Below are 26662 nucleotides of genomic sequence, written 5' to 3'. Positions count from 1 at the left end.
TTACCTCTATATTTCTGAATACTATTATGCTGGCTTCTGAATTTGGAGAACAGGGCGGGAGGACAGGGCAGGGGTTCCTCCACGTGAAACGGAGAATCCCACTGATCCGCCTATTCTCTGTCTTTCCCCATCACACAGCCTCGCACTGTGCGTTGGATTTGGAGTTGCTTCGGCTCGACCCTTCAGAGAACTATCACCTGGTCCTTTCACTTGGGGGGATAGTTGACAAGCTAAGTGTCCTCTGCAGGGAATCTATTGCCCCCAACACCGCCCGGCAGACTGTCACACAGAGCCCTCGCCCCGCCTTCCGCAGAAGCCCCAGGGCCCGGGCTCTTTGTGGGCACACGTGGAGAATCTGTCCTCATCACGGTGCCCGGCCCCCACCTTCCCCAGCTGTGAAGAGCCAGTGCAAACCCCGCCATCAATTTCCTTCTTTCTAAACACCTTTAAAGTGCTCGTGTTCCAATATCTCCTCTCCCAGTCTTCTTGTCTGTGTGGATTTGTGCCCTTATTCTCCCCTTACGGTTATTTCAGTGGTTTTTTTTCCAGAAGGGAGAGGAGATAAACATGGGAGATCAATCCTCCTTGTTGACCCGGATACCCTCTGGGATGCCAGTACATCTAATGCAGTATGGACCACCCTGACCCGCTCCACATCCTCGTTTGGGTCCCTAAAGGAATGGCTACCCTCTTAGAAATACTGGAGAGAGATTGCTCCCCTCTGCTGCGTGCCCTGCTCCCTCCTCCCTGGGGCACGAGGAGTGGGCACCCTAATGTGGGTTCCCCAGAAGCAAAAGGAGCTAAGTTCACGCAGGGAGCGACGCCAGGAAATTCTGCGAGGCGAGTGGGCGAGTGAGGAGGGAAGAGGAGGACCCCAACGCGGTGCAATGAACAAGTGGGTTACTTGTCAATCCCGCCAAGACCTCGGGGAGATGGGGAGAGCATCCCTGGGAGCCGTCCTACCCAAAAGGCAGAGGAGCTGGGGGCTGATTCTCCAACTGCCCCCGGAGGTGGCGACCTGCCTGCAGGAACAGCCCCAGGGAAAGAGCAGGCACTGAAGCCCCCATCCTCAGGGTGCTGGGGGGTGAGCAGTGCCAGAGGAGCTGGTAGAGGACCTGCAGCACATGCTAACGTGAGGCTCGGAAAGCGGACCTGTGCCCGCCTGGGGCCCACTCCTTCCAGAAGCACGTCCCGCTCCTGGCAGCTGGTGGAAGATGCTACCACCCCTTGGCCTGAATCTGTAACAGGAGGAAGCAGTTCCTGGAACCAGAGATGCGTGTGGATGACACATCAGACACATAAGTGTGTACATGAACGTACTCTACGTAGAGCAGGAGAAAACCCTTACAGACGTTTGCCCCTCCAAAATGTTTTCTCTCTAGACAATGGGAAGAACAGAAAGATTCTATTTATTGAAATGGTTGCAAATTATTGATGTAGAAAGTTTAACTTCTAGGACCGAGCTGTGCAAGGGATATAGAATAAAGGTCTAATGACAGTGGAGTGAGAGTTCACCGAGGGAGGCTTTGTGGAGCAGGTCCTAAGTAAGGAGGCGGCTCTGAACTGGGAAAGAAGGCAGGTGGCCTGGTGAGGAAAGCGCACGAAGATGCAGGTGGAGAGGAGTGAGCCGCACTGGCCCTCTGAAGGGCCCTCGCAAGCCCTACCTCTGTTTCACTAGTGTTTCCACTTTGGACTGGTGATAAAGCTTCCTCCATTGCGGCTTCTTCTGTGCTTTTTCTCTGCAAAAGACAAAGGCAAGACATGAGAATTAATCAACACCCACAGTGGTTCAGAGCTCGAGCTCTGTATGAGCTGCCTGGGTTAGATCCTGGCCTCCCTTCTTACAGGGCACGTGGCGTTGGGAAAGTGAGGGAGCCCCAGTTTCCTCATCTGTACAAAGGGGCTAAGAGCAGCACCTACCTCATAAGGTTGTCCTGAGGATAAAATAAGGACAGGTGGATGGAGAGATGCTTAGCATCTTCTGACTCTGTAGATGTTAGTTATTCCTCCTTTATTCTTATTCTTTTGTGTAACTTAAACGATGCACTAGGGCTTTTTAAAAAACTGCTTTATTGAGGTATAATTGACATACAGTAAACAGCGTATATTTAAAGTGCAGCATTTGAAAAGTTTTGACCTATAGGTACCTACAAAATATCACCACGATAAAAATAATGAACATATACATCACTCCCCAAAGCTTCTGTGTTTCTGTGTGGCTCTTCCTCCCACCTGGGGCCACTCTGCCAACCACAGGCAAACAGTGATCTGCTCATTGTCACTGTAGATTATATGCTGAATATCTAGAAAGATCTAGATCTTTCTAGATCTAGAAATAGAAAGATAAATAGAAAGATCTATTTCTGGATCTTCTATTCTGTTCTGTTCATCTATTTGTTGACCTTGACATCATTACCACACTGTCTCAGTTACAAGAACCTTATAATAAATCTTGAAGTCAGTAGCATTAGTCCTACAACCTTGTTCTCTTTCCATAGTTTCTTTGTCTGTGCTAGGTCCTTCCCACTTCCTCATGAATTTTGAAATCACTTTTTCAATTTCTCTAAAAATTCCTCCTGAAATTTTGACTGGTGTTTCATTGATCAATCAACAACTTGACAATATCGAGTCCTTGAAATTAAGTACAGGGGATATCTCTCCATTTATTTAGGTCTTATTTCATTTCTCTCAGAAATGTTTTGTAGTTTTTAGCATACACAAAATACTTAAATCTGACAACATCTTTTGTCAGATTTAAGTATTCTGTGTATTTGTACTGTTGTAAATGGTAGTTATTTAAATTTCTGATTGTTCATTGCCATTATACAGAGATAAAATTGAACTTTGCATGTTAATTTTGTGTATATTCTTTTAATTCTTTTCTTGTCTTTTTTCATTGGCTTGAACCGCCAGAATAATTCTGAATAGAAGTGGTGAGAACAGCCATTCTTGTCTTGTTTCTGATCTTGGTGGAAAAGCACTCAGTCTTTTACCAAGGATGATGTTAGCTGTAGGTTTTTCAACAATAACCTGTATCAAATTGAAGAAGTTCCCTTCTACTCCTAATTTTCTGAGAGTTTTTATGAGGAATGAATGTGAATTTTCAGATACCTTTCCTGCATTTATGAGATAAACATATAAGTATTCTTTTTTAGAATGTTAATATGGTGAATTACATTGATTTTCCTATGTTAAACCAAACTTGCATTCTCAGAATAAACCCAACTTGATGACATTGTCCTTTCAATATATTGATTCAATTTATTAAAAGTTTTATTTGAATTTTTCCATCGATGTTTATGAGAGCTGATGATTTGAAGTTTTATTTCCCTGTGATGTCTTTTGTTGGGGAAGAACATACTTTAGATGACCTGAATCCTTTTAAATGTATTGAGACTTCTTTTCTAGCTTGAAATATGATCTAACTTGGTAAATATTCCATGTGGATGTAGGAAGGTGTATTCTGCCGTTGTTGGGTAGAGTTAGGTCAAACTGGTCAATAGTATTCTTAAAATCTTCTACATTCTTACTGATTTACTGTCTACTTGTTCTATCAATGATTAAGGGAAGGATATTGAAATCTCCAAATATAGCTGTTTATGTATTTATTTATTTATTTATTTGTCTTTGCATTTCTATCAATTTTTTTTTTTTTTTTTTTGTGGTATGCGGGCCTCTCACTGTTGTGGTCTCTCCCGTTGTGGAGCACAGGCTCCGGACGCGCAGGCTCAGCGGCCATGGCTCACAGGCCCAGCCGCTCTGCGACATGTGGGATCTTCCCGGACCGGGACACGAACCCATGTCCCCTGCATCGGCAGGCGGACTCTCAACCACTGCGCCACCAGGGAAGCCCTCTATCAATTTTTGCTGCATGTGTTTTGAAGTTCTACTTTTAGGCGCATAAATATTTAGGATTGTTATGTCCTCTTGACCTTTGTTATCCCTGGTAATATTCCCTTTTCTGAAATCCACTTTGTCTGAAATGAATAAAGCTACTCCAGCTTTCTTTTGATTAGTGTTACCATGATGTATCTATTTGCATGTTTTTCATTTGAACCTACTGTATCTACTCAAAGTGCATTTTTTTTTGTAATTCCCATGTAACTGTTTTGCTTTTTAATCCAATCTATATCTGATTTATACATTCTTTAATTGGGATATTTAGACCTTTTTTCATTTAATGTAATTATTGATGTGGTTAGGTTTAAGTCTGTTATCTTGCTGTTTGTTTTCTATTTGTCCTATCTGTTCTTTATTCCCCTTTTCCTCTCTTTTTGCCTTCTTTTGGAGTACTTGTCTATTTTTACGATTCCACTTTACCTCTTTGTAGGCTTATTAGATATACCTTTCTGAATTTGATTTGTACCTTTCGTGTTCTTTTAGTTTATAGTATACATCTTTTTTTTTTTTTTTTTTTGCGGTACACGGGCCTCTCACCGCTGTGGCCTCTCCCGTTGCGGAGCACAGGCTCCGGACGCGCAGGCTCAGCGACCATGGCTCATGGGCCCAGCTGCTCTGCGGCATGTGGGATTTTCCCAGACCGGGGCACGAACCCGTGTCCCCTGCATCGGCAGGCGGACTCTCAACCACTGCGCCACCAGGGAAGCCCTATAGTATACATCTTTAAGTCTATCTCCAGGTGATATAACAGCGCTTCAGGTGTAGTATAAGGACCCTAAAATAGGGTCCTGACATTGTGCCCTCTTGGCCTTTGTGCTGTTCTTGTCAGATGTTTTTACACATGTTGAAATCTCCACACTATGTTGTTTTTATTTTATTTAGGCCGTCAACTATCTTTTAAAGAGATATAAATAATAAAAACAAAATCTTACACATTTACCCATTTAGTTACCAAGTCCAGTGTTCATCGCCCTCTGTGTAGATCCAGATTTCCATCTGGCATCATCTTCCTTGTGCCTGAAGGACTTCCTTTCACATTTCTTGTAGTTGGGTCTACTGGTAATGAATTCTTTCCCCTTTTCCGTGTAGGCAGAGTCTTTATTTCACCTTTACTTTTGAAAGATATTCAATGGGTGTAAAATTCTCAGTTGACAGTTTATTCTCTTCCAGTTCCTTAAAGATGTGACTCCACCGTCTTTTTTGCTCACATTGTTTCCAACAAGAAGTCTGCTGCCATCCTTATCTTTGGGCCTATGTTCCCAACTTGTCCTTTTTTTTCTCCCTCTGGGTACTTTTAAGATTTTCTTTTTATGACTGGTTTTCCACTATTTGATTATGATGGGCTGTGGTATAGTTTTCTTCATGTTTCTTGTGCTTGTTATTGGTTGAGCTTTGTGTCTGTGGGTTTACTGTTTTCATAAAATTTGGAATTTTTAAGTCATTATGTCTTCAAATATTTTTTTCTGTTCCAACCTCTTTCTCCTCTTCTTTATGAATTCCAATTACACGCATATTAGGTACTTAAAGTTATCCCACAGCTCACTGATACATTGATTTTTTTTTTAAATTCTCATTTCTGTTTCACTAATCCCTTTTTCTGCAATGTCTAATCTGTGGTTAATCCTTCCAGTGTATTTTTCATCTCAAGAATTGTAGTTTTAATCGCTAGAAGGTTTATTTGGGGTGTTTTTACAGGTATACGTTGGAGGTATCGCAGGTTCATATTCCAGGTTCATTCACCACAATAAAGTGAATATTGCAATAAAGCAAGTCATGTGAATTTTTGGTTTCCCAGTACATATAAAAGTTATGTTATACTATATTGTAGGACATTAAGTGTGCAAAAGCATTATGTCTTTAAGAAAAAAAAATTCCAAACATTGTGATTTAATCTACTTGGGTGCTGGATAATTTTGTATTCCTACAAATATTCTTGAACTTTGTTCTGGGACTCAGATTACTTGGAAGCAGTTTGGTCCTTTTGGATCTTGCTCTAAAGATTTGTTACATAGGACTGGAGCAGTGCTCTCTCCAGAGCTAATTATTCCTCACTACTGATGCAATACCCTTCTGTGCATTCTCCCAATGCCTCGTGAGTCACAGGGTTCCCTGGTCTGGCTGATGGAACACGCACTATTCCCAGCCTTGTATGAGCACTGTGCACTGTTAATGCTAATCCTTTTAGGAAGTTCTTTCCTCAGCCTGATCTTCAGTAGTTTTGAAGATCAGGCTGATGTGCATGTGCACATCAGTACTCAGCATGTGCTGATCAGTACTCAGCTGAATACCCAAGAGTGACCCTCGCTGGTGTCAACCATCTCTCTGTACAGCTCTCTCCTCTCTGGTACTCTGTCCTGCAAACCTTAGTGGCTTTAGTCTCCATGGACGTACCACTTGGCTTCCATGGTTCCTCCTGCCCTGTGCCGTGGTCAGGGACTCTCTCAAAGCAGGAGGCCACGATGTTCGGAGGGCTTACCTGTCTTGTTTCCCACCTCCCAGGCATCACTCTCCTTTGTTACCTGATGAGCAGTGTCTTAAAAACTTATTTCATAAGCTTTGGCCATTTTTTTTTGTTTTTTTCAGGCAGGAAAGTAAATCTAGCTATCTTTGCCAGAAGCAGAAATCCCTCGTGCTAAGTTCTTTCTATTAATTCCATTCATCAGCTTCATTTCCCGCAATCTAGTCCATGCCAAACAACCTTCTTTAAAAGCTTCAGGTGTCCCTCGTGCCCTCTTCTGGGATGTTTTCCACCCTCATTTCCACATACTGAATTAGGAGGCTTGCCTCTTCCCACCGTGCACCACCTCCTGAAGGCTGTGGCTGTGCTTTGGTCTCGTGAGCACCCTCAGCATCTAGCAGAGAGCCTGGCCATTGTGAGCATCCAACCTCTGTGCAGAGAATAAATCAGCCCTTGAAATACAACAGCCACCCAGCTACAGGTTGGGTCCTTTTGTGGTTTGGGGTATAAGAAGGCATTTTCCATAGAGACAATGTGAAGATGCAGCAGGACGAGCCAGGTAGCCTAATGCTAAGATAAAGGTCCTCCCTGACTCTTCTTCTTCCCAAGATCTTCTTTGCATGAGCTGATGGGCAGGGGGAATGTTATTTTGTCCAAGATTGGAAAGGAGAAAAAAAAGAGAGCCGGGGGCTGGAGTCCAAGAAGCAATGGCACTGCACCAGCCCCCGTCCTGGCCTCAGGTGGACGGAACAGTCAGGAGGACCAGAAGCAGAAGGGCCCATGCAGTGAAACGCGTGCTGGGACTCTTGGCCATACGCAGTGCTGATGCAGGACCAGGCCTGCAATCGTGGCCTAGATTTAAGCCCGTTCATTCTCCCAGCCCCCTTGGTGAGGCCAGTTCCAGAGGACACAAGGGACATGCCCGGAGGTCCTGCAGGAGCAGGCGAGGACCCAGAGCCCAGTCAATATGGGCGTTTGTATTTCTGTGAACCATCAGTGGTCAGAGGGTGGCAGAGATGGAACAATGGCTGGATCCCCGAGCCTATCCCCCAAATCCTATGTCCTCTATTACATGGCTGACTGTGGCCTCCTTCAGTGGGGGTGTGCCCCCCTTTAGGTCAGGGTGGCAGCACTCACAGAGCAGGAGGGTGTGAGAAGGGGCACCTGCTAAAGCCAGGCCGGGCCAGTGGGCCAGGAGCAATCCAGGGAGCTGTGGCAGGTGCTTCTAGAGCCTGCAGGGCCCAGTGGGGCAGGAAGGAAAATGCTGCCTCATTTGAGTCTGTGGACAAGGTGAGCTTTCTAACCGCCTTTAAGCGAGCTGCTTTATCCACATCAGCCTCCTGAAGCCAGGGGATGAGTGAGAAGGCAGGGGGAGAAGGGATGGGGTTCCATCCTGAGCTGGATTCTTGAGGGTGCTGTGAGGCTGATTTGTTACAAACACACAGCCTGTTTCCTCCCCGCCCTTGTCCCCCAGATCTTAACGCCAGTGAGATCTTTCCCTTCTCGGGAGTGACTCCAGCACCAGGAACACCCCTGACCCCAACGGTACAAGCAGCACCAGGCTGGGGGGATGATCTTCATTACCTGGATGCTCTCCCCGGCCTCTGGGGAGACAGCTTCCTGCGGCTCCTTGACTATATGCTGGCATTCCTGGCTGCTGCTCCTGAGCTCGGCACCTTTCAGAGAAAAAGGGACAAGAGGACAGAAAAGAGATGGTAAATATCTGCAGAGCACAGGAAATTGGAGGCAGTGTGGTCATGTGTGGTCATGTGTTTCTAAGCTGCAGCATATCTGAAGGATTATATTGCTGAGGGCAGTGCCGCGAGGTGGGGAGAACAGGGTCTTCGCAGCCCACTCGGATTCTGACCTCTCCGTGCCTCCATCCGCACAGGATGGGTGTCCAGTGATACCTGGGGAGGGAGCTGTGGACATAAACTGAGGCCAGGATGGGGCTGGGCTGGGCTGCCCCCCCAGGAGGCCCTCGAACCTGCCAGAGACCAAGCTCCATGATCCTTTCATGGGAGCCCCTTTGAAGTTTGTAAACAACTGATTATCAACCTCCTGGATGGCAGGCTTTGAAATGATTTTAAGGCAGAATATGGAAAAGACCACAATCGGCTATGTCAGTGCTCTCAGAACACAGAGATTAGCACAAGGGCTGCTTTCCCCACGCTGGGAAATACTGTGAACGGGGCATCTGACAGAGGCCACGATGTTCACTTTTCTACTTTCTAAGTAAGACCTGGAGCTAAACTTACATTATTGTTTTAATATGTTCTGGAAAGTCAATAATCGGGGTAGTGTTCATATATTTACCGTTCACCAAAAACTAGAGTAGACAAAATTTTTTCCCATTTTGTCTGAAAAGTTCTTTTGCCCCTCCTTTTCTTCCTTCTCCTTCTGCTGTCTTTTCTTTTCCTTGTTCCTGTCTTTCTCCCCACCACCACCCCCCTCCTCTTCCACTGTCTCACTCTCTCCCTCCCACCCTCCCCCGCTCTCTCGCCACCCCCAGCCCCTCCTTTCTTGTTCACTCTGTGTCTGCTCCACTGGGGGACTCTTAGCCCTGACATCTGCTTGCAGCCTTTCGGCCTTAGCTCAGAGCAGCCCTAGGGTGCTCTTGCCCAGGGGCTGCCCCTCCTCAGAATTGCCCGCACATACACAGGAGGGACCCAGGACCTGCTGGAGGTCCCAGATACTGGGCTGCCAGCATGGCCTGCTGCCCTGTCTTCTTGTTTCTAAGCATCACAGCAGACGCGGTGGCGTCAGAGGCAGCCTATCCTCTCCACATCCTCCTCTCCCACTGCATTCGTTCCTGCAGCAACAGCCAGTGCAACGGCCCCTGCAGACGCCTTTAGCCCCAAATTCCCACTTACTCATGCCCTATACCTGCTTCTGGCAAAGATGAAGGCAAATGAAGTAGAATGAAATTCTAAGAGAAGAATCAGACGCCCAGGGAGGTGTAAAGGGCAGAGACGAAGAGGCGTATAACGTTGAAGGTACAATGAGAGAACGGCACCCCAGCAGAGCAAGTCTCTTCTGGGTGGAGAGCAAATGACATGAGAGGGGACAAAGCACTCAGAATCGCTCTTCTGAAGAAAGACGCTTTGGGGAGAATGAAACCTAGCGAGTCTCTAGCACCTGGATACGTCCTGCTCCCTGCAAAACTTTCCAGATTGTTCGTACAGTGTTTCCAGTGTTCTCACAACAGCAAGACTAGAGTGCTTTCTAGGTTAATTCAGCTTGTTATTAAGATACAACATGTAGGGCTTCCCTGGTGGCGCAGTGGTTGAGAGTCCGCCTGCCGATGCAGGGGACACGGGTTCGTGCCCCGGTCCGGGAAGATCCCACATGCTGCGGAGTGGCTGCCGTGAGCCATGGCCGCTGAGCCTGCGCGTCCGGAGCCTGTGCTCCGCAACGGGAGAGGCCACAACAGTGAGAGGCCCGTGTACAGCAAAACAAAACAAACAAACAACAAAAAAAGACACAACATGTATACAGCACAGTGCATGAATCTCTACCTGTATGTACCGCATGTTAACAACCCCTTAAATGAATATTAAAGCTTTTCCAGGGCCCAGAAGTTTCCCTCACCTGCTGTCCAGCCAACACACCTCTTAAAGGTAGGTGCTGTCCTGACTTCTACCATCACTGATTGATTTTGCTCAGCAGCAAAGTTTTTGAATCAAAAACAAACAAACAAATGTTATCAATAACTCCCTATTAAGTTGCACTTTATTTTTTTAAAATAATCTTTTTTTATCTTAAGTTTTAAATTTGAAGAACTACCAAAAACACTGTCGAGTTTAAAAGAAAACTAGACTTTCCCTGTGCATTTATTTATTTATTTTATTGAAGTATAGTTGATTTGTAATGTTGTGTTAGTTTCAGGTGTACAGCAAAGTGATTCAGTTTTATGTATATATGTATATGTATATGTGTGTGTGTATATATATATTCTTTTTCAGATTCTTTTCCATTATAGGTTATTACAAAACACTGAGTATAACTTCCAGGGCTATACAGTAGGTCCTTGTTGTTTATGTATTTAATATACTTTATGATTAGGACAAAATTACTAAAAAGCCAGAAATTTCAGAGACTGAATTAGATTTGCAGTGAACAGTTCATCCTGGAGCCCTCACCGTCTGACAGGCTAATGTTCACAAGACAATTACCAACGACAACGACTAATTGTCTGGGCTAAAGTGTCGTGGGTGTTGCCATTTATTAAGAAGCAGCTGCCATGCTCGTCCCCAGAGGTGGCTGCATTTCAGAACTGGGCAAGGTGATGCCACGTCCCTCCTTCCTGTGTCTCTGGGGTTTTGTGGGGTTTAATTAATTAATTAATGTTCTTAATGTGCCCTGAGATCCTCAGATGTGAGGTGCTGTCCTAGCAAAAAGTCAAGGCAGCGGTATTATATAACACACAGCTAGAAACATGACTGAGGTTGCAAATTTAACTGGTTTTTTTTGTTTTTTTTTTTTGTGGTACACGGGCCTCTCACTGTTGTGGCCTCTCCCGTTGTGGAGCACAGGCTCCAGACGCGCAGGCCCAGCGGCCATGGCTCACGGGCCCAGCCGCTCCGTGGCATGTGGGATCTTCCTGGACCGGGGCACGAACCCGCGTCACCTGCATCGGCAGGCGGACTCTCAACCACTGAGCCACCAGGGAAGCCCCTTAACTGTTATTTTATTGCTTACACCACCTAAGTAGCTTGGTAGTCACGAACTAGGGCTTTATTCTAGTGGGAGCGAAGGCATCGTTTACTAGCACTTTCTCTCTCAGTCAGACTGCTACCCTGAGGCGGGGTTACCATGAAGCAAATAAAGCTGGAGGTCCAGCTTCCTCCCAAGGCACAGCACCCACTATTGCATTCCTAATTTTGTATTAGTTTTCTTAAAGAGAGCTCCCAAATTGTATAGACCCAAGACCTGTGTCTGCCTTGCTCTTTAACAGAAATAATACAGAGGGAAAGCTAAATAATACACTGTGAGGGCTTTAGGAAAAAGTGGCAGTATGCAATCTGGTGGGTTTTGACAGTTTTTTAAAATAGTGATCAAAAATCCTAACAAGATTTTTTTGTGAAATGAAATAAAGTGATTCTAAAAGAGCAAATATGGAAGAACAGCTAGTCAACAAAATTTTAAGAAATATCAACAAAGAGCAGGCCATATTTTCTAATGAATATTAAGACACATTATATTATTGATACTATGTATAAAATAGACAGCTGATGGGAACATACTGTATAGCACAGGGAACTCTACCTAATGCACTGTGGTAACCTAAATGTGAGGGAAGTCCAAAAGGGAGGGGATATCTGTATGTGTATGGCTGATGCATTTTGTTGTGTAGTGGAGGCTAACACAACATTGTAAAGCAACCATACTGCAATAAAAATTAATTTAAAAAATAACTATTTAATCACATAATCCCAAAATAAAAATGGAGATACTTTTCTTAAAAAAAAAAGACATATTATAAAGCCATAGTTATTAAAACAGAGGGTTATTGAGAGTAGGAACAGAACAGAATGCAATCCAGAAAAGAGCCAGATAATTATGAAATATTCATATATGTAAAAGGTAGCCTTGGTGTGGGAAGAATAAACTGTACAATAAATAGTGCTAACCATAAGGAAAACAATTAATTTGGGCCCCTATTTCACACAAAACACAAAGATCATTTGCAGATATATTAACAGCTTAAATTTTTTTAAATACTTTTAAATTACGAGAAGAAAATATAGGAGAACATCTCTATTATCTAGGGGGTGGAGAAACCCTTCCTTAAAAATGTAGAAGGCAGAAGTCATAAAAAAAATATTGACATGCTAGACCCCATCAGAATTTAAAAGTTCTGTCTGTCAAAAGAACCCCCTATTTTTTAAATAAGTAGATACATGGAGAAAATATTTGCAACACACATGATAGACCAACAATTGAATTCTAGGGAAAGGAAAAAAAACACAATAGGCAAAGGAAGTGAATGGACAGGAAATGCAAATGACCAATAAACACATAAAAAGTGTCCAACCTCAGTAATAGAGAAATTAAGTTAAAACAATATCTCCTTTCACAGCTATCATACTGGCCAAAGTTAAAAATGCTGACAACACTAAATACTGGAAAACTAGGAGAGGCTCTGGAGGAAGGCCACTGCTATGGCCATGTTTGGTGGCAATGTATTTCCAGGCCCAACAAGAACGATTCTGGGAATATAGCCTGTGGAAACTCTTGCAAGGGGCCCAGGGATACGTGTGCAAGGATATTTATTGCAGCGCAGTTTGAAATAACAAAATAGTGGAAACAATTTAAATTTCCATCTAAGGACAAATGTGGCCCATTCCATACAGTGGAATCCTATCCAGAAGATAAAAGGAGGGTTGCAACTTCCTGCGGCATCGGAGGTGAGTTGAGGTGGAGGCAGGCTGCGGCTGCGAAGGCGTCAGCGGTGGCGGCGGCCTCATGTCAGGACTCGCAGGATCCCTGCTGCCTTGGTGGTCCCAGGCGGACAGCCAGAGACCACAGCGGCTCAGCTCCTGGAGAGCGAGGGTTGAAGAAAGCAGAGGGCAGCTGCCCACGCCCACTGGCTCCCATTAGGTCGGTTCCTGCGCAGTGCCCGTTGGCCTTGGCGAAGGCCCTGTCCAGAAGAGATCATGTATTGCCTCCAGTGGCTGCTGCCCGTCCTCCTCATCCCCAAGCCCCTCAACCCCGCCCTGTGGTTCAGCCACTCCATGTTCATGGGCTTCTACCTGCTCAGCTTCCTCCTGGAACGGAAGCCTTGCACAATTTGTGCCTTGGTTTTCCTGGCAGCCCTGTTCCTCATCTGCTAAAGCTGCTGGGGAAACCGTTTCCCGTACCACGGCTCCGATTCCCCGCTTCCAGAGTCAGCACAGGACCCCGGCGTTGTGGGCACCTAACAGCCAGCCCAGTTAGCTTTCCAAGGAAGCAGAAGATGGGAGGGGAGGCATTGACATAGGTCATAAAGCATTGGAGTTTCAAATCCCGCGGCCCTGCGGGTGCCACATTCCTGATGGCGCCTTTTTGGCCTGTGATGTTTTATCCTTATAATGTGAATAATAGCACTGACCGGTGCTTTTATCGTAGAGTCCTGTAGTCGTGGGTGGTCTTGTGGTTGTGTGTGTTCTGTCTGCATCTTGGCCCCTGACTGGCAGGATGTCCACGCCCCTCGCCTCATTCCCACGAGGAGCCTGCACCCATCCTGGTCAACTGCCCCAGCATGATCCGGGCAGATAAAATGCCAGTCTCATTGTCACCTCTGTGACCCTTCCTTGTCAGGGGTTCCTCCCTTCTCAGAGCGTTACTGACTCCTCCATCCCTCTCTTGGCTTCCTGTTAGTTCTCTTTAGCCCTTTCCTCTTCTGGGGGACACCTGTCCAAGACAGGGCTCAGTTTTGCACTTATCTCGAATATAAAGAGATTGCCGATGCCCGAGAGCCTCGCTTTTCCATTCTTCTTCCCTGGCCGGCAGGCTAGACAGAATTGTGTCTTGACTGCTGTCCACAAATCTTCAGTAGTTTCCCCACTTCATTTTGAAGGAAGAAGTAACAGATACCTGTTGCTCTTTCACCTGGGGGTCTGGGCTCCTGCTCAGCAGCCCAGCTTCGCTTCCTTTGCCCTTCCTCCTGCCTTTCTCAACTGTCGCAAGCAGGGGGCCTCATTTTGTCTCCCAGGCATGCTCTGCAGGATTGATGTGTGGTGTGTTTACGTAGATCTAGCAGTCCCCAGCCGAGTGAATGGGAGAGTATACTTGTGTGTTTCATAACAGCCACGATCCCCTGATAGGTGTTTGGATATTTTTTGGTGTGGTGTGCCGTGCGTGCGCGTGTGTGTATACATACGTGTACAAGTACATGTGTAAATCCTTTTTAAAGAAGCTTTATCGAACGTGTTGTGATTTTGAGATGTAGCAATAGCTAGCTTGTAGGGGCCGCTACAGTTGGTACTTAGTATGGGGATTGCAGAGTGACCAGCACACTGGACTCCGAGGTGGTTCAGACGAGACAGAGGGGAGCGGTGGCCATCGTCCTCGTTCCAGGAGCTTCTCCGGTCCTGTGCGTATAGACTGTATACATGTATATGTATATACATATACATATACATATATATACATGTATATGTATATATATACTGTATACATAATGTATACATTACGAAGAATACATGGGAAGACTCTGTGACTGTCACTTGCCTTTTTCTTTTTCTGTGCTTCAGTAAAAGTGTTGGCAAATGAGACTGTCTCCTGGCCCCTGCCCGCTGGGGATCAGCATGGTTGTCCTTCCAGTCTAAACCATCCATCTTTCTCTTGCCTGAAGGGGGAGGGAGGTGGGCCAGGCAGAGGACAGAACTGGAGGCAGTCCATCTAGGGAATGGGACTGCAAGGCCACTCTTGTGGAACATGTGGACTGCTATTCTGGAGCTTTTACTTCTGGTGTGTTCATTGCACAGCTGTTTGAAATGTTTAATAAAGCTTTATAAACTTTAAAAAAAAGAAAAAAAAGGAGGGTCACAGACCTAAGCTTATCAACGTTATTAGATCTCAAAGAGCTGAGTGAAGAAGCAAATTTCAGAACGTCCCATACCCAAAAAGTGCCATTTATGTAAAAAATACTGCCACGGTCTTCCCTAGTGGCTCAGTGGTTGAGAATCCACCTGCCAATGCAGGGGATACGGGTTTGATCCCTGGTCCGGGAAGATCCCACATGCCGCAGAGCAACTAAGCCCGTGCACCACAACTACTGAGCCTGTGCTCTAGAGCCCACGAGCCTCAACTACTGAGCCCATGTGCTGCAACTACTGAAAGCCCACGCGCCTAGAGCCCGTGCTCTGCAACAAGAGAAGCCACTGCAATGAGAAGCCCACGCATCACATGGAAGAGTAGCCCCTGCTTGCTGCAAATAGAGAACGCACGTGCACAGCAACGAAGACACAACACAGCCAAAATAAATAAATAAATAAATAAATTAAAAAAACAAAAAACCCTCAAAAAACAAAAACACTGCCACAAGATGGTAGTGTTTTTTTCTGTGAATATGTGCATAAAAAGAGGTCTGGATGGATGCAGGCTAACAACAATGGCCACTTCTGGGGATGAGAGGGAGAACCAGGCTTGGCCACTGACCAAAAGGAATTCAACTTTAACTGCATTACCCTTTTTAAAGGAGGACAGTTTCGTGTATTATTAACACAATTAAGATTCCCCCCAAAAAGGTCTAATTATAAAAGTAAATTTCTATCTTCAGAATATTACAAAATGGTCATTTTGTTTAGTATTTTAATATGATGATTTCAGAAAAGACTGACAAATGAATTTAAGCCACTCAGCTCTAAGAAGGGGAAAGATTAGAGGTTCGAGTTAAATCATTCATTCGACTGAAGTTCAGTGGAGAACGGGGAGTTGAGGGCACTCTAGAGGTACTGCGAAGTACACAGTGAATCAGATGTAGTCCTTACTCTAAGAGGCTCACAAGTAATTAGGGTGTGAGTGCACCCCCCAACCTCCCCCCACACACACACCTCTAATGATCTTGCAGTGTGAAAGTTGTTAAAGCAGAGGTATGAACAAAGCACAGTGCGTGTTCACTTATTTATTCATTCTTTCATTTAAAAATTTATATTTTACACCTACCATCTGGTAGACATTAACACACTAGACGCTGAAGATTCAGCAATGAACAAGACTAACTTACACTCCCAAAGCAAGTCAGTAAGAGAAGGAGGAAACATTAAGCTCTGCTAGATGCAGAAAATAAGAGCACGGGAGCTGCTTCAAGGTTGAGTGGTCAGAGACGTCCCTCTGGACATTTAAGCTGAGATCTGAAGGATAAGAAGTAGCCTCAAGACAGTAAGAGGATGGAAACAGTGAGCAGACAGTGCTCTCAAGCATTTCTGCTGAAGAGTGGAGATGTCCTTATTTCTTGACCTGTTTCCTTCCTTGGTTTGCCTCTGACCCTTTGGTCTTCTTCGTAACTGTGCTAGTTTCCTGTGGCCACTGTAACAAACTACCACTCACTTGGTGGCTTAAAACAACAGAAATGTATACTCCCACAGTTCTGGAAGCCAGAAGTCCAAAATCAGTACAGTATCCCTGGGCAGAAATCAAGGTGTTGGCAGGGCCAGGCTCCTTCTGTCTTGGGTAATTTCATCTCAAGATCCTTCATCACACTTACAAAGACCTTTTACCAAAACTAAGGTAACATTTGCACGTTCCAGGGATTGGGATGCGAACATCTTTCAGGAAGTCACGTTTCAGTCTAACCTCGGGAGCACCTGGGTGCCGTGTATCCACCCAAGTGCTTCCTAGGAAGGTAAACTCAACTTGTCTGAATCCGAAGTCACAGCACCTCCACCAAATGATTCACTCACTCTTCTTATTCCCATCTTGCAAAACGGCTCCACCATCCACCTAGTTTCTGAAGTCACCCTTGAGGTTTCCCTCTTCCACTGTCTTCCTTCCCCATATGCAGTAAAACATCAAGTTCCATTAAGTCTCCAAAATATCTCCCAGGTTCATGCACAATCACGCTTCTGGTTCAGCACCTCATCTCTTTCTAGCACAGTCCAGTGGCCCTTGGAAAGTCTTCCCAGAAACTAGAAGTTGACGGTGTATCCCTTTCTAGTTAAAGGTTCCTGATGGTTGCTCATCAGTTATGCTGTGATTAAATAGAATCTAGACTCTTTTGTGAGGGCTCATAAGACCTCAGCTGCCTCTCCTCCATCTCCTGTCCTGCTTCCTACTTCCTGCCACCCCCTCACTTCCCGCTTCAGCAACACTGAGCTGGTGCTTTCCCCTCATACGCCCTGGTCTCTAACACCTCCTTATTTTGCACATGCACATTGTTTTCCCTCTGCCAGGAAAATCTTTATGAAAGCTCCAATTTGTTTTTGAAGTTTTGACTCAAAAGCTTTCTTTTCTATGAAGTCTATGTTAATGTTCCCATGATGACTTAGGTATAACTCTGCTGTGGTCCCACCACAATTTTCTATCCTTCAAAACAAATCTCTGATTATAAATTCATTTGTCTTGCATGTTTATTCTGCCATTAGACCATGCAAGGCTCACCAGGTGCTAGACCAGGCTTCCAAAGGCTAGTATATGGGAATGTATTAGCTGAATGAACAGCAAGAGGCTGATGATGAAGTCTACAATGATACAAAGGAAAACACTCGCAGGCCGCATGAAAGCAGGACAATGAGCTTTTCCATATTGTTCAAGGAAACTCCTCCCTCCTGGACTGCAGTGCAGACTCCAAGCCATAGAGTATGGTGAACTTGAGCTCAGTGCACTGGTAATTCCCAGATCACTGTCTTGACATGAGACTGTAGGTTTTATCCTCCAACAGGCTAAACTGGAGTTTGTGTCTCCTGAGGACAGGAGAAAGAAGGCCGTGATAAAAATCACCAGCGTTATTCTTTTTTTGTGAACATGGGTTGTAATCATGCTGCTGATTTTTCAGCCTCGCTTTGTTTAGGCCCTTTGTCATGTAGTGGCCTCCACTCCAATTCTGGGCTCAGCCTGGGACCTGCTTTCGATAAGTGACATGTGTTAGTTCAAAGTCTAGACCTCAAGAGGCCCTGTGGATTTCCACTTGGTCTCTTGCAGCTCTGTTGTCACCATGAGAACATGCCCCATCCAGCCTGCTATGGGACGAGGGGCACACGGGGCGGAGCCAAGGCCAGCCTAGATCTGCCAAGGGGCAACTGACCCCAAGACACGTGAGAAGACCCAGCCAAGATCAGCAGAGCTGCCTAGCTGACCGCAGCTGCATGAGCAAAATACACTTATTGTGGGATGCCACTGTGGTTTTGCAGTTGTTTGTTAGCAGCATTACTGTGGTAATGGACTACTGATGCAGTCACAAAGTATAACAGTGAGAATCAAGTAAATACTGAAGCTGGTTCTTTGAAAAATACCAATTAAATTGACACTGGTGAGACTAATGGAAAAAAAGGCACAAATACAAAATACCAGGAATAAAACACAGAAACATAGGGGACATCTATAAAGTAAGATGGTAGATATAAACCCATAAGAACATTAAATGTAATGAATGAAATACTATAATTAAAAGAGAACAGTTGTCACACTAGATAAAAATAACAACAACCAAACTTATGCTGTTTATAAGAGACACATCTAACATGTAAGGAATTAGGAAGGATGAAAATAAAAGAGTGGATAGAAATATAACATGCAAATATGAATCAAAGAAAGCAGGTGTGGCCATATTAAAATCAGAAAAAGTAGGCTTTAAGGCAAAAAAATTTCACTAGAGATAAAGAAGGACACTTCATAACTGATTTATTTTAAGTCCAGGGAAGACATAATGACTTAAAAATTATGCACCTAATAACATAGACTCAAAATACATAATTAAAAATTGTAGACTATGAATAGAAATTGGTGCATCCACAATCAAAGCAGGAGACTTTAACAGACCTCTCATGAATTGATGAAACAATTGATGAAGTCAAAAGGATAAAATATTTGACATTATTATCAAATGTGACTGATTCATATAGAACCCTGCACCTAACAACTAGAGGATATACACTTTCTTCATGGACTCCAGGAACATTTACCAAAATTGACCATATGCTGAACAAAATTTAAAGGGTCAAAATCACACAGAGTAGGTTCTCTGACTTTAGTGCAATTAAGCTAAAAGCTAGCGATAAAAAGATAATGAGACTACTCAAATAGACAGAGAAAACGTGGTATGTACAAACAACGGAATATTAATCAGCCTAAAAGAGAAGGAACTCCTGCAACATGTGACGATATGGATAAACCTTGAACATATTATTCTAGGTGAAATAAGTCAGTCACAGGAGGGCAAATACTACATGATTTCACTTATATGTGGTATCTAAAAGTCAAACTCATAGAAGCAGAGAGTAAAATGGTAGTTGCCAGGGGTTGGGGGGAGGGGGAAATAAGGAGATGCTATTCAAAAGTGTAAAGTTTCAGTAACGCAAGATGAATAAGTTCTAGATCTGCTGAAAACACTGTGACTGTAGTTAACAAAAATCCAGTATACACTTAAAAATTTAAGAAAGTAATTCTCATGTTAGGTGTTCTTACCATAATAAAATTTTTTTTAAAAAGATAAATATGATATCCCCATATGTTTGGGAGTAAATATTCTTTTTAATAACTTACGAGCCAAAGAATAAATAAAATGAAATTTCAAAAATATTGATAATGAGTACATTATAAAACAAAACTTGTAAGGTGCAGCTAAATCCAAGCATAGAGGAATACTTATAGTTTAAACACTCATTTTAGAAAAGAACAACAACTGAAAATCAATGAGGAGACTTCCCTGATGGCCCAGTGGTTAAGAACCCACCTGCAAATGCAGGGGACACAGGTTTGAGCCCTGGTCCAGGAAGATCCCACACGCCCTGGAGCAACTAAGCCCATGTGCCACAATTACTGAGTCTGCGCTCTACAGCCTCCAAGCCACAACTACTGAGACCATGCACCACAACTGCTGAAGCTTACACGCCTAGAGCCCATGCTCTGCAACAAGCCACCACAATGAGAAGCCAGCGCACTGCAACGAAGAGTAGCCCCTGCTCTCCACAACTAGAGAAAGCCTGCGCGCAGCAACAAAAACCCAACTCAGCCAAAAATAAATAAATTAATTAAAAAATAAAAAAAAGTAGTGAAGAATCCCCAAAATCAACCCACAAATACAATATGGGCAATTGATTTACGCAAAGGTGGCACTACAACGAGGGAAATGATGACCTTTTCAGTAAATGGTGCTTGGTCAATTGGATATCCATACTTTTTAAATGAAACAATTCCTCTGCCACGGCACACATGAAAATCAATTCCGTGTGGATGGTAGATCTAAATGTGAAAGCGGGGTTTCAACATGAAGCGGGGAATTGAGCAAAGTTGTCTAGGACCCATTCTTCATTACCACACCCCAAGACTGTCTACACCCGAGTTATGCTAAATTAAATAATAAACACTTAGCAAACTTCTAAATCATTTCTAAAGAAGATAAAACATTAAAACATTCGCTACTAAGTTTAAGTTTATATACTTTTGGCTTCTTTTTTTTTTTTTTTTTACAGAGGGGTTAAAGATATTTGGATCCGTTAATGAAGCTATTTGGATAGGCCACGTTAAAAAATTGTGCTGTAAAGAAGCATATACCTCTAAAAATTATGAAATTTGCTAGTCTGCTAGGAAATGCTAGTATATGACTGACAATCCACAATTGTCTACTTCCTCATTTTCTCTGTAAAATGAAGGCTATAATGGTTAAAAATTATAGTCAACATATATAATTGAAATTACTAGAAATATTAAGGATAAAGGCAAACAATTTTGTATGAAAAATACACAAGGAATGTAGAATGTGTTTTTGTTGAGGTAAAAAAGAAAGAAATTGACTCGTTTCAGAACAAGAAAGGGAAGGAACAGGACAAAACCTGAATGATACAGAAAGTTGTAGAAGGTTTATGGAAAGAAATTTTATGTTAAGTGGTTGGTCAAAGATGGTAAAGGTTGGATGGATTTACTTATAAGGTTTCTTTTCTTAGTGAGCTTTAGGATCAATAACACTTGAATGCAAAACTACAGTTTGGCTTTTCCTCTATTAAAACAACAAAGTTGGGCTTCCCTGGTGGCGCAGTGGTTGAGAGTCCGCCTGCCGATGCAGGGGACACGGGTTTGTGCCCCGGTCCGGGAAGATCCCGCATGCCGCGGAGCGGCTGGGCCGGTGAGCCGTGGCCGCTGGGCCTGCGCATCTGGAGCTTGTGCTCCGCAACGGGAGAGGCCACAGCAGTGAGAGGCCCGCGTACCGCAAAAAAAAAAAAAAAAGTTTTCTTGGGTTATTGGTCTACTCTTAATGAGACATCCCAAAGGTTTTTATTTACCTTTTAAGTAATCTGCCTAGGAAACAAAGACTATGTTTTATTAGAATAATTTCCTGTGCTTTATGTGGACCTTTATTATGTCCTTGACTAAGAGAGCTAAGGTTTGTTTGTTTTTACAGCCATGTCACCTCTTATAGTTACTTTTAGATTCTTTATTGTTACTTTGATTAAATAGGTAACTAGGTATTTTTTCATAGTGACTTGTGGTCCTATAAAATCAGGTGTTCAAACCTTTTAAGGTGCTTGACAACCTTTGGTATTTTGTCTTCCCCAAATCAAATCCTAAATAAAAGCTTGATCCTGAATTGATTTTCCAGAGAGCCCCCTTGGAGAATCTCAAAGGAGTTGTTCTTTTACCTTGTAAAGGAAAGATATCGGAAATTAATAGATGTGTGAAGACCTAAATGTAAGGCCAGACACTATCAAACGCTTAGAGGAAAACATAGTCAGAACACTCTTTGACGTAAATCACAGCAAGATCCTTTTTGACCCACCTCCTAGAGAAATGGAAATAAAAACAAAATAAACACATGGGACCTAATGAAACTTCAAAGCTTTTGCACAGCAAAGGAAACACTTCATGAAGTGTTAAATAAAGTTTGTTTATATCACCTAAATTGTCTTCTTTAATCATTTTAACAGTATATATATATACCGTTATATACATATGTGTTTGTGTATGTATATATACATATACAAACATACACACTGGAGATACATATATATGTAGATCCACCACTGTACACTAATCATTTTTTAACCTTCGTATACTAAATGATGCTTTTCTAGAAATATCTAATTTCCTAAAGTTGATTCAAAAGAAATAGAAAATCTGAATGTGTGAGTAACCTCGAGGGGAAATGGAACATCGTGAACCATGAACCTGAAGTTGGAACCAGCGTCCAAGGTGACTGTCCCTGGTCTTCCACTGAGTGAGCCCACGTGCTCCTGGAAGTCTGAAAACACCCAAAGCCAGAGCACTATGCCGTGGAGAAAAGGCTTGTAACCCCGTAATGAAATTAACCGGCTTCATGTTGGGCTTAGAATTAATACGTTTTCCTTTGTTGCCACGTGCAAAGACTGATTTTTAGCAATTGCCTCTTCAGTTGCTTCGCTTGCTTGGATTAAACTTGCTCCGTGATATTTTAAGAGTCGTCAAAACCCCTGTGTAAACAGACACAGAACTCACAGTGACCCAAGTGCGATGGGTGCAGCCCGCCGACAGCCAATTTAATCAAGGGGGAATTCAGAGTATTCATCACAAGCAATTGATTTTCAAGAGAAAAGTCAGCAGGATCAAACAGCCTGTTGGGATGAAAACCCTCTGAATCACCCCTACCACCGTATTTTCTAGCAACTAACTCCTGACTCCATATAGTGTAAGAGCCAAATTACTATAATTATCCTGCAGCACAAGTACCATATCAACATTATTTTAAACATGGATTTTTTTGCATAATCTTTCATTATTATCATTCAGTCTCCCATTTGGAAATATAAAACAACAACAAAGCGCGATCTACCCCCAAAAGAAGAAAGGTCACCAGAGAGAACAAATAAAAGGGCTATTTACATGTGAATGTACTAAGAGAGGTGTGTTTTACAGTCAAATACACTCTTGAAATTCATTAAATGCCTTCTCCCCTGCTTCATAAATATGGGCAAAAGACACATCGCCTACTGAGAAAATAATCCCAGTACATAATGATCATAACGAATATAAATAATGCCACTTTTCTTTCAAAGACCTCCAGGTCCTATATACAAATGCGTTTGTATTTCGACCACTGAGAAACGAATCTGCTTGGTGGCGAGCGCAGCAGAATCATCACTTAACCAGTGGTTCCCAGTGCCGAGGGGAGTAGGAACGTGGTCCCAGTCATCCTGCTCTCTGCGTAATAACGGAGTCTTCAGAGGGTACCCTCATTTGTTGCTGCTGTTTTAAAAGGCATTCAAAAGGGCTTAGAAACCAGTATCTGAATGAAGGTGGAAAATCAGCACTAGGTTTTATTAAATAATCAAAAGGCTTCCGGGGCAATGACCCTGACAAGACTGGTTTCAAGTCTGGATGGCCTCCTTCCTGTTATGTTACCAGCCCAAGGGTGCCACCCAGGGAACCCATGCAAGAGTTTATACTATTGATGAAGTAAAAACTCGTATTCTAAGGCAAGTCATGGAAAATTTAAACATAAACATTTTTCTCTGCCCCTTGTTCTCCTCTCTCCCCTCTGCTGTGTATCGACATTATGCACGGACCAGACCTCCCCATTGGCGGAAGTACCTGCTCAACCATAAACAGCAACATTCTCCCCACATGCACAAGCCAACTCCTTAAAAGATAACATTCCTTCTTGACCTTGTAAGGGATCACAATGACCCACTACTTTGTACTTAAAGATCTGGATTGTGCAAACTGTCTACATCATTTAATGTACAGCCCTCTGTCTCAAAAACCTGTGTAATTGTGCTTTGACCTCTAAGGGGTAAAACAGTTCTCAGAGCTTTCTGAGAGGTTGTTCCTGGGTTATAATCCTCAATTTGGCTCCAATAAAATTTCCCATTTCTTTCTTAGATTGACTGATTCATTTTTCGTCGACACCACCAACCTTGGAGATAATCATGTCATCCTGGGCATAAGTCTGGAATTATTTATTTGTTTTGTCAACATCTTTAACAAAGCGTTAGAACTCACAGTTACTTCTAGAAAACCAAAGTTGGCAAGAGTGGCTAAAGTTTTAGAAGAACGCAATTTTGTTACCTTCATATACTAAAAAGACATTTGGTGGTTAAAAAAAAAAGATGAAATTTAAATTGTGACAAATATGAGTCAGTATATCAGGCTTTCATGAGCATTAAGTAGAAGGGACCTTGTTGCCATGATCGGCATTATTACCATACAGCCTTGACCACAGGGCTCCAGAGAACCGCTAACACAGGATTCTAGGTGTTACACATTGAATCGTGTCCCCACAAAACTTGTGTTTAACCCCCACCCCCTGATACCTCAGAACATGACTAAATTTGGAGAAAGGGCCTTTAAAGAGATAAAGTGATATGAGGTCAGATGGCTGGGCCCTTAAGCCAATGTGACTGGTGTCCTTATAAGAAGAGGAGATTAGGACACAGACAGGAACAAAAGGGAAAACCACGTGAAGACACAAGGAAAAGAATCTACAAGCCATGGAGAGAGACCTCAGAAAAAACCAACCCTGCTGACACCTTGATCTCAGATTTCTATATTTCCAGAACTGTGAGAAAATGAATTTATGTTGTTTAAGTCCCCTAGTCTGTGGTACTCTGCTAAAACAGCCTGAGCAAACGTATACAGAGTCCTAGTGGGTCACTAGTTCAATAACTACAGAACATACCAGGTGGTAAATACATGGTCTGAGAGATACAGAATGCAAACCTCTTGGCAGAAATACTGCTATGCTCTGTAGATGAGTGTTTCATCCACATTTGGAATCCAAGTTAAAAGAAGAATAAACTAAAACAGAAAGCCACCCAGGCATATAAAATCTAACCTTAGGAAGAGAGGCTAGAAGACCTGGGCTATCACTATTCGATAAATCAGACTCGGTTTAGCTGTTGTTTCTTAGCCCTGCCATCTTTGTTCCAGACATTTCCTCGCCCTGCAGAGGAGAGACCCTGAGGTAAGAAGCAAGTGTAAGTTCCATGAAAGAAATTTAAACAAGACACAAAGAAACATTTCCTGACAGCAAGAGTGATTTTCTTTCATTTAAAAGGCAACATTGCTATGATTTTGGATGGAGATGTTATGAAAATTATATTTCAAAGGGCCTTTTAACTGTAGAGTAAGGGACTTGCCTGGTGGCGCAGTGGTTAAGAATCCGCCTGCCAATGCAGGGGACACGGGTTCGAGCCCTGGTCTGGGAAGATCCCACGTGCCACAGAGCAACAAAGCCTGTGCGCCACAACTACTGAGCCTGCGCTCTAGAGCCCACGAACCACCACTACTGAGCCCGTGCGCCTAGAGCCTGCACTCTGCAACAAGAGAAGCCACCGCAATGAGAAGCCCTCGCACCACAACAAAGAGTAGCCCCCGTTCATCACAACTAGAGAAAGCCCACGTGCAGCAACAAAGACCCAAGCAGCCAAGAATAAATAAATAAACTTAAAAAAATTAAAAAATAATAAAATAAAATAAATGTAGAGTAAGCAGCACTTTTCCTGGGCGGGTTGGTTATAAGGAGCTGCCTGGATATTCTTCGGGACGCCCATGATTCTGTTGTATGAAATTGTATTTCTCCCTGCCAAGGGCACGTCGAGGGCACAGAGACTCTGTGTGGTGGGCCCCATGTACGTACTGAGATGCATCTTTCAGGGCTCTTTCAAAACCGAGACTCCCACTCCCCAGGTCACACCAGCCGACGTGACAAACAGAAGTTTTGTCTTTCACTTGCTTTCAGTTTTTAAATTTTAACTGGTAAATGTGTCGATGCCAATACAGCTGTGGAAATGCAGGCTGTGCCCTATTTTGCCTTTTGCATCATCAAGAAAATTGCCAGCTCACTCTGGTTCCAAAGTCTCTATTGTGATGATGCAGTCAACAAAAGACAGCCTGATTTGCAGTCGCTGGGCAGGGCCAGTGGTGGAGCCAACTGGAAAAACAAATATTGCCTTGAGCCATTGTATTGTCGCTGAAGGAAAATATTCATAAACTGCCAGCATACGGTCGCCGCTGCGTGTTCACTAAGCTTTCAGACTCTTGCCATTTGAGGGATCTTAGATTTCATTTAGTACAATCTCCCACACAAGCAGAAAGCCCTTTCCTGAGCAGCTATGACTCTTTATGAATTCTTCCAATATTTGGGGAACTTGCTACTTCTAAACTAGGTACTCCGCTTAATAAAAAATAAACGTTTACTAGACTTTCCTTATACTGGGAAAAAATCTGCATCCTTATGAGGCAGGAGATAGATGGGTTCCAGGCTGAGCAGCTGGAGTTTGTCCCCTGTGGACAGATACTCCAAGATAGAGATAATAGCAGGAGGCTAATAGGAGAGGCTGAGCCCCACCCAGATAAGAGATAGGGACCACATATTTCTCATTCTCAAGGTCAAGGAGACCTTCTGGACTATACATGTGCAGAAAGCCTCCTTGGAGGTCAAAAGGGGAGTGATATCAACCTACCTGTAGGCCTCTCCACTAGAATCCATCTTGACTAAGAGATGCGCAAGCACATATGGGAGGACCCTGAGATAAACCAAATATGGACTCAGAACCAGGCAAAGCAAGATGATTGGCCAAAGGAAACTCAGAAGAAATGCCCCATGTAAGTGATTTAAACTACCACCCTCTCTCTTAGTCTGCCCGTGTGTCTATTCACACGTACTCTCTTTCCTCCTAATAAACGCTTTGT

General features: G+C 43.6%; 1 protein-coding gene and 1 pseudogene across 2 annotated transcripts in view; one reads left to right on the top strand and one right to left on the bottom strand.

The window, feature by feature from the left end:
- Positions 1-26662, bottom strand: part of CFAP61 (cilia and flagella associated protein 61) — a 250693-nt gene that overhangs the window by 177993 nt on the left and 46038 nt on the right. Inside the window, exons 9-10 of the mRNA XM_082645893.1 lie at positions 7943-8034; positions 1665-1739 (exon numbers count right to left, since the gene is read on the bottom strand). Coding sequence (XP_082502019.1) covers positions 1665-1739; positions 7943-8034 — 167 coding nt within the window. The remainder of the gene's footprint in view (positions 1-1664; positions 1740-7942; positions 8035-26662) is intronic.
- Positions 12769-13281, top strand: LOC309817517 (apoptosis inducing factor BLCAP-like; annotated as a pseudogene). Its single transcript has one exon. The product of its transcript is annotated as an apoptosis inducing factor BLCAP-like (transcript).

This window comes from Mesoplodon mirus, assembly GCF_964341445.2.
Source record: "Mesoplodon mirus genome assembly, chromosome: 15".
NCBI lineage: Eukaryota > Metazoa > Chordata > Mammalia > Artiodactyla > Ziphiidae > Mesoplodon > Mesoplodon mirus.
The sequence above is the reverse complement of the archived record's forward strand: the minus strand, read 5'-3'. Positions and strand labels throughout refer to the sequence as shown.